General features: G+C 36.3%; 1 protein-coding gene across 1 annotated transcript; it reads right to left on the bottom strand.

Moving 5' to 3' along the window:
• Nucleotides 1-3,058: 3,058 nt before the first annotated feature.
• LOC114539389 (IgGFc-binding protein-like) lies at nucleotides 3,059-4,123 on the bottom strand. Its single transcript, XM_028560015.1, has one exon. The coding sequence runs from the start codon at nucleotides 4,121-4,123 to the stop codon at nucleotides 3,059-3,061; it is 1,065 nt and encodes a 354-aa protein (XP_028415816.1).
• Between the last annotated feature and the right edge of the window lie 4,859 nt (nucleotides 4,124-8,982).

Below are 8,982 nucleotides of genomic sequence, written 5' to 3'. Positions count from 1 at the left end.
ACGACTACCAGATTCAGGATGATCAACATCCAACTGTCTCTTCTATCCAGTCTGAGAATATTAATGTTTTGCAAGTGATTAGTATATTGAAATAAGTGAAACTGACCTAAAGGCGCAGGAAAGAGAACAACTTGAAAAGCTTCTCATTTCTTACTCAGGTGTTTTCTCCAAGAACAAACGAGACATGCAAGTTAGGGACAAAACATCACATACACCTGAAACCAGGTGCAGTGCCATTGAAACAAACATTACGCCGTATTCCATTTGCATACCAAAAAGAGGTTAAAAACGATTTGAGAAATATATAGAAAGATGGAATAATTGAAAAAAAATCGTGTTCCGAATGGACCAGCCCTTTGGTGAGCATCCTGTTTCACATCAATAGATATGGTATCTGGGTACCAACAAGTTGAAGTTGCGAAAGAGCACGGAGAAATAACGGCGTTTGTATCCCCATATGGACTATTTCAGTACTGTAGGATGCCCTATTGGCTGCCAGTGGCACCGGCAGCCTCTCAATCTGTTGTCAAGGACATAGTTCAAATATTGGAGACTGAGGATATCGTGGCCTATCTTGACGATGTTATTTGTTTCCACGAATCTTTTGACAAGCATTTACAAGGAATTCAGAAATTGCTTGAGATGGTAAGAAGAGCTGGTTTTAAGTTATCTCGAAAGAAATGCCAGTTTTCTAAGCGTTCCGTAAGATTTCTGGTTCATCTTATCGACAATGCTGGTGTTTAACCACTACCTGAGAAACTCGTATAATAAACTCGAAATAGCCGTTCCACTCCACAATTTCTATGGACAAAAGAATGCCGGGCTGCGTTGACCTTCTGAAGGAACGATTATGTTCTTCAGTAACATCGAAACTCTCACAACGAGTTGGTCGTTTTTGAGTGATGCCTCAGATTATGCTGTTGGTTGCTACCTCTAAAAACTACATAAAGCCGAAATGAACAACTCCACCACGGAGAAGGAGTGCTTGCATGGTAGTAGTTGAAGCACTGAAGCGTATCGTCTTTATGTTTTGGGGAATCAGGTCGATTATAGAATAATATGGATCGTAATAGATTCGGCAGCCACTCTGTTGTGTTTACGAACCTCCTCGGCTTCTGTGAAGTTTCAGTCAAAGATTAACGGAAAACGTAACGTTGAAAGTTTCGATCCAGCCGTTGTGACGCGGTCAAATGTTTCTTGCAAGTAAGTTTATGTTTTCCTGGTATATTTTTATCGTGGTAACTAATTATGTCCCTAGTAAAGAAAATGTATGTCTCGTTTTTAATATAAGTACATAAACTGTGAGAAAAAACATGATTTGAAGCTTTTGTTATGGAATTTTTAAGACCATCTCGTTCGCGAAAGCAGTTGTGATGTTAAAAAATAATACTACGAAAGTAAAAACGGATTTATAAAAAAGCTCAAAAATCTATGTGATAGAATAATGCTAGGAGTACTTATCTACATCTTGGACACTACGTCCTAAAGCTAAATACCAAACAATACTTTTGTCGTTGAAAAAATTCAAATATTCAATTGTTTGCGAAAAAATGTTAAACGTGGCCCGTGTCTGTAGTTTTGATGTCCAAAAAATTTGCTATTCAACCGTTACAAAATCCATTGTAAGACTCTAAAACGACAGCCAACGAAAATACGAACACAGGAAATAAAAAATAGTGGGTATTGGGTTAATAACTGAAAAATAAAAATGTCCTCAATTGAGGTAAATAAAAAAATATAAAAAAAATTTTTCTTCTAGAACTTTCCTACAAACATGCTAGCCCCAGGCCTAAAGTGCATCACACATATTTCACGCGATTATCCGGCGTTTCTCCACCCTACCTTATAACCGCCCTGATGAAGCCGAACAAACCTTGGACGGGTCGATGGGAGGTAATTAAACGCCTATGGGATGTAGTATACCGAATAAAGTACGTGAGCTCCGGCAAGGTTGGACTGAAGCGAAGGATTGTCCATCACAATCAGTTAAAAAGATTTTACGAGACCACAGGGTTGTATGTAGCTGAGGACGGTAATACAGTCGAGAACAAAAATGACGTTGTCATTGTAGACGGGCCAGATACCGACGACGAACGCGAGATACAACAGCGTCAAGACGAGGCAAAACTAGGACATGCGCAGGAACACGAATGTTCGCGCGCTTCTGTTTGTCACAGTGAAATGAAAATAACTGGAATGCTACCTTCTGACCGTATGTTGAAGTAGAAGCACTGAGCTAGTGAGCGGAAGTCACCCCCAGTCTTTACACGCAAAAAGAGACACGGCCGAAAGAAAATGTTTTTTTGTGATTTCGTAAATTTGAGAAAAACTCCCCTAAAATTTTTTTAGGGAGTTAAATAACTGATTTTGTTAGTGCTTACAGCCGGCTGAGACATTCTTGATGTTATTAGAATGCATTTTATGGACCTATTTTTGGAAATGCCGAGTAAGACGGTTCTTTCCCAGGAAAAAGCGTAGAGCCTAGCGTGACAATGCAGGAAGATTTGTTTTACTCTATAATTAGTACATTTCTTCCATCTAGTCACTTGGAATTAAATAAACATGAACTTACTTAATAAACAATGTCTATGAAGTGTATTTTGAGATAAAAACTTAGCTTTTAGGATATCAAAAAGGTGCAAATATTGTTGTCAAAATTGCACATCGCTATAAACTTGTTCCGTTTAAGAGAATTTGTTCCCAATCCGATCGACAACTTCAGTCGTAATTCGTAAAACAGTTCACCTGGTTGAATTTAAGATTAATGCCATTATAATTGCATAAACCATAAACCAAACAAAAAAACCAAATTTCTTTCAAATTCGCTCTCCATCTGCAGTGATATCGCGAGTCATCATGCACCTGCGAATAAAGCCAAATATTGGCAAGACTTTACCCCCAGACATGCGTGTCTGGAGGTAAAGTCCCGCAAATTTTGGCTTCACGAAAACAGTCATAAGGTAGTGTTCCAGTTATTTATTACAGCTTTGTCATGCTTTATCGCTTTGCAAATATTGCGTGAGTTTACACATCGGCAATCTCATCTGCTTTCTTACATTTATAACACAGTTACTAGGCTCAAAAAATTCCACATACCAGCTCTCGTTATGAGAGTATTCAATCCAGCTGGGTAACCATGAGAATGGTATGCAGCTTCCCCAAATATCAAGGCGCCAAATAACGCATCACGCGATCTGTGGGAAATTGTGCACTTGCTTGAAATTTGAAGAATTGTCCACGAAAGTTTAGTTCCTTCAATGTTTTGCCACTGGAGTGAAGTCGTGTTTCCTCCATTCACTAAGAGGCCCTCTTTCTCGGAGGATTTAGTGAGGAGAGTCACAGAATGTTGGAACCCGTTCTCTTTCGTCCAAGACAAATATACATTATACGTATCGAGGAAATGATCGATAGACGGCACGATAAGCAATGATGAATCAACTTCTGTACCTCGCGTTCTTAAATATCCCTTGATATATTGGACAACTTGGCAAGGCTTACTACACTCGAAGAATGCGGCTAACTTATCGCCTAAATCATATTCAGTAAACTGCCCCGATTGTAGCAGACGATATCCATCTTTACTGCGAACACGAGTATCGTTTTCATAAGCGAACACACGATAAATGTCTCCAGCATTCTTGTTCATCCGCCCTGTTGTCGCAACTACAAATTCTGTGCCCCAGTTCTGTACGGGAAGAAGGAATTCGATGAGATGATCGCAATACCGAGTGTTAACTTTAGCACATTTATCACCGGATAGAACCGCTATAGCCTTATTTGCTTCAATAATTGTCCCAGAAAGATCTGCATTATGATCAATGTGAAATGTTTCCAACCTATTCAATCTCAACATTATATTTTTTCCTTTCCTGTATAACTTTCGACCGTATCGAAGAACCCCGTCTGCATTGAGTTTGATACTGACAACTGTGTTGTCTTCAGTTGAAATTATCCCCAAATTTGTTTTTGCATAGGAAGCAACCACGTACTTGCGACCCAATTTTGTCGTAGGCAATGCAAGATAACTGTCAGAAGTAAATCGTGCCTGGCTTAAACAAGATACAGCCACATCCGCGGTAGATGTTACCAATATGCCCTTAATGTCTACCCTTGTTGAACGCATTCTTATCCATGTTGGTATCTTGTATTTGAAAACGTCCCCAGCTTTTATGAACTTGTTTCTGAGACGTGCACTTCTTGATTTGTGTAAAGAAATATTGACATATGTATCGACGAATGCAGATATTGATATTTCATTCAAACCACTGTAAAAAAAGGTTTCTTCATGAGCGGTGAATCCCAGGACAAAATGTTTTCCACGGTGTGTCGCACCTCCTGTGAAAGAGAAAAGACTGATATATTTATCATTTATAGACCTGGAGTGAAGGGGATTCGGCGAAACACCTCCCGAGGTGATGATGTTTCCCAAAGGCTTTGCCCGAGAGAAATATCATTACTGAGGAAAAATTTTGCCGAATTCTCCGAGCCGAGGGTCTATAAATGATATATTATACCGAAAAATATTGTGAGCTTGTAGAATAGCCAAACATACCGTACAAAGGTTCAGAATAGTATTTCTATAAATCAGTAAAAGTACTTGGGCGAAAAAAACTCATGCGAAAAAAGTTACCGTATAACGTTTTTTAACATTAGTCATCATCAACTAAATATAAACTTACGACGTACAGCCTCAAAACTATCGACAAAATATGCAACATTATTCACAAAAAAACATCACAACAATAAAATTTGATGTTTTTAATTGCTCCCCAGTACATTTTCTTGTTGAAAACAACTCTAGAAATACGAAAAATTTAGCGATACTTTTCGTGTTGCTATGAATTTTTTCACTGTAACGATGCGGGACGTCTTTTGCCTGATACTGGTTTCGCTTCAAATGGCGAAGCAGCGACCTCATTGGCTTTTAAAATTGGCGAATACCAATTCAATTATTCGCCAATTTTAAAAGCCAATGACACACCAATGACACAGAATACCTAACAGAAGTAGAACTCCTGTACTTTTTTCGTAAGTGTGATTCGTCATGATTCGTCACTTAGCAAGTACATTTTTTTGAGGTAGTCACCCCCCTGCCAATACTAAAAATGGGCTGATTTTAGACATTCACAAGGGGGTGACGCCTCAAAAAAATGCACTTGCTAAGTGACGAATCATGACGAATCACACTTATGAAAAAATAGTATAGAGTTCTACTTCTGTTAGGTATTCTGTGCCAATGAGGTCGCTGCTTCGCCATTTGAAGCGAAAACCAGTATCAGGCAAAAGACATCCCGCATCGTTACAGCGAAAAAATCCATAGCAACACGAAAAGTATCGCTAAATTTTTCGTATTTCTAGAGTTGTTTTCAACAAGAAAATGTACTGGGGAGCAATTAAAAACATCAAATTTTATTGTTATGATGTTTTTTGTGAGTTATGTTGCATACTTTCAATGTTTTTTGTCGATAGTTTTGAGGCTGTACGTCGTTAATTTATATTTAGTTGCCAACCTTATCTTATTATTATACAAATATAGCAATTAATGTTTACGTCACAGACCGCGATATTAAACTGGATGGACGCTTTAGATTAAAACACAAATACCTATGGGCTACCTAGGGTCAGAATCGTTAATTTCTTGATTTCAAACAATGAGCAACACTGTACCCGCCATTTTCTTCATACACAGAGGCTCGCGTGGCCGCCACGCGTGTTTCCGCGAATTAATATTCACCAGTGAATAGGGAAATATTTCCCCCTGTCTCAAAAACAGCCAGATACTGTTTTTGACATGAGAACATAAAATCCATATCTTCGAGCGAACCGTGAAATGTTCTATTTATTATATGGACTAAAAACCGTGAAAGACCATTATTAAAGCGAATGGGATTTTAATTAAATATAAAGTCTCACGTTTGTTATCACGGGCAGGAGGACAAGTCAATATATATTAAATAATGGCTACCAGCTTGCCATTTCCAACATTCAAAAGCACAGCAGACGACAAGCGCGACATGGAAATCTTTGAAGAAGACCTTAATTGCACGTTGAACAATTGGCCCAGAATATGACCCAGAATACATCTGCAACGGCAGTCATTGACGCTATGAAAAAGAACTTTGCAAGGGCAGGAATTCCTCGTGTGTGCGTCAGTGATAATCTAATATCGTAACTCGCACCGACTATGATTTGGGCTTCACGATTTTAAAGTTTTTGGAGTTTTTCCCTTAAATTTTGATCACAGACACCCCAAATAGGAGAACAATAGTCGAAGTACGGCTGAATCAGAGCCCGGTAAATTGTTTGAAGGGAGGCTGTTGGAGCGAAGGGTTTAATACGCACGTCTCAAAGTACCCAGGCCTGCACCAACCTTTTCGCAAATCGCCTCAATATATGGATTCCAGGTAAGATTTTCGTCCAGTTCGAGCCCAATGCATGTAAAAGAGCGAACTCTGGAGATCCGTAGGTTATTAATATCAGTGGATAATCAGAGGTAATTAAATATACGATGTTTAGAGCTAACAAACATTATTTTGGTCTTAGTTGGATGGTGTTGTAATTTATTTCTAGAAAGACATTCACTAATTCTATTCAAATCGTGATTAAGGTTTTTGGTTAATTCAGACAAACTATTAGCGATACAAGAAATTTGGGTGATATCAGCATATAGGTAAGGAGTAGTTTTCTGAAGGCAATCGGGTAGGTCATTGATATAAAGTGAAAATAACAGCAGACCTAAAAATTAATAGATCCCTGCGGAACCCCAGAAACAATAACGAAATGTTATGAACTGCTGAGAACGACAACACAATAATCAAGTCGAAATTAAGAAATGTACTTGGTATATACGTAAATGAAATACTTAGAATAATCAGAATCAGAACAGCACACAGCAAAAAATGAATTTCTTAAGAAATTGAATTTTCTTGTTTTAAGAAAATATTTACTTGTTTCAAGAAATAATTTTCTTATTTTGAGAAAATATTTTCTTATTTTTCTTCTTAATTTGAGAAAACATTTTCTTGAAATAAGAAAATTATTTCTCGAGAAAATATCAGAGATATCACTTTCTTATCATAAGAAAATGTTTTTCTTAAAATGAGAAATTGTTTTCTTAAGAAAATATTGAGATATCAATTTCTTGTTATAAGAAATATATATTCTTAAACAAAGAAAATGCTCTTCGCATTAAATTTGAAGAATTTCAGCTCAGAGTAAGCTTTTCGTACTTGCACTTCACAAGCATGGCGTGACATATTCGGTCAAGAACTGTTAAAATAGAACAAAGTCATAATATAATGTTTGCAAAATGCTGTTTTCATTTACAGAAGCGTGAGATAATTCAAAGCATTCAAAGGTTTAATACTGATAATTGTATGGTCCAGCCTGACGCAGAGCATGATTATTCCATTTATCCCATTATGCCTTTCGAGCGTAGACCACGAGGGAAATTTGAATACTTAACGAAACAACCTATAACAGTATAACGCTATTAACGCATATTAAAGAAATATGGTTCTTTATGGCGGATATGGCATTTGTATCTTGTTATTAACTTTATATATTACCGATAAAGATATGGACGTTTAGGATGTGAGAAAATATACACTATATCGGCGCAAATTTGTGGTATTTCATAAGGTGAGTTGATGTTTCATGATGTCATATGCCAACATGCTGTTATTATATACAACGTATAAACCTTTATTTGTCAGCCTTTGTTAGCCTTAGTCCACCAAATTATAGATCAAGAATTGTATTTAGGTCTTTCTTCATCGTTTAATGATTTGCGCTATGATTTTCCATGTTATTATCTGTTTATATAGTCAAATAGTTGGCTAGCTAAACAATACCTTAGAATTCCTCAGCAATTATGGCCTAGAGCAGCCTATGGCAGTCTTTCTAATGTCTTTGTTTGAAATGTAGGATTAGAGTTGAGTTGTATTTTTAGATTGATACTAAATCCAGAGGGGTTATTAAATGTAACAGTGCTTCTCCACAGTAGGGTTGCGACTGTTTCAAAGGGTATAAATTGTGCATCAGAGTCTGCCTATATCATTAAAATTATCACAAAGCTCTCTATTTTGCCTTCAGATACATTTACCCATACATATTTTGTTAGGGACAATTTTTGGATTTAACACCATTTGATTTCATTGGATAAGGCCTCTATCTATATATTGTTTTAATTACATGCATTTTCATGGTGAATTGATTGGAATTTAAACTATCATAGGGAGGTAGAAAAGCAGTGTAGAATGGGTTGAAGGATGGGTGTATTTGATAATGGTCTTAAAGTAGTTTTCTTAAAGATGCCGGTATTGCAAGCGATAGCTAAAGAATAGCTTAAAATTCCCCAGAGTAGCTAAATTATCATTTACCAGTATTTTTTGTTTGATGTACTCAATTCCTAACATGATTACAAAGTTTTATTTTAAGTTAAGTGTGAACTTAGGATTTACTTCACACCAATTTTTAAATTATTTACTCTCAAATTTATCTGATGATGTCTCATCTGATTTTAAGCACCACAAAAATCCTTTTACAATAATTGATCTGCACTGCAATAATTGATATTTAAAAACATGTCAAATAAACACTGGACAAATAGAAAACCTTCAAAGCCGTGGTGCAATATTATATATAATCATTTCTCTGTATTTCTAAATAATCACCTATAATTCTCATGTATTAATGTCTGCTGTGTATTCTATATTATGACTCATGAATATTTTAGTAAATTTACATTACATTCTTACTTATAACAAAATATCATGTCAGAGTTTTCTAGGGTTTCTTGAGAATTAACTTTTCTTATTATAAGAAAATATTTTCTTGGAAATATTTCTTATATTAAGAAAAATTTCTTAAGAAAATTTTTCTCATTATGAACATTCTATAAGAAATTTTGGCCTAATTTCAAGAAAATTTTCTTAAACTGAGAAATTATTTGTGTGCAACTTTTCTTATTTTGAGAAAATT

The sequence above is a fragment of the Dendronephthya gigantea genome, unplaced genomic scaffold (assembly GCF_004324835.1).
Source record: "Dendronephthya gigantea isolate DGI-Jeju-01 unplaced genomic scaffold, DenGig_1.0 000201F, whole genome shotgun sequence".
Lineage (NCBI taxonomy): Eukaryota > Metazoa > Cnidaria > Anthozoa > Malacalcyonacea > Nephtheidae > Dendronephthya > Dendronephthya gigantea.
The sequence above is the reverse complement of the archived record's forward strand: the minus strand, read 5'-3'. Positions and strand labels throughout refer to the sequence as shown.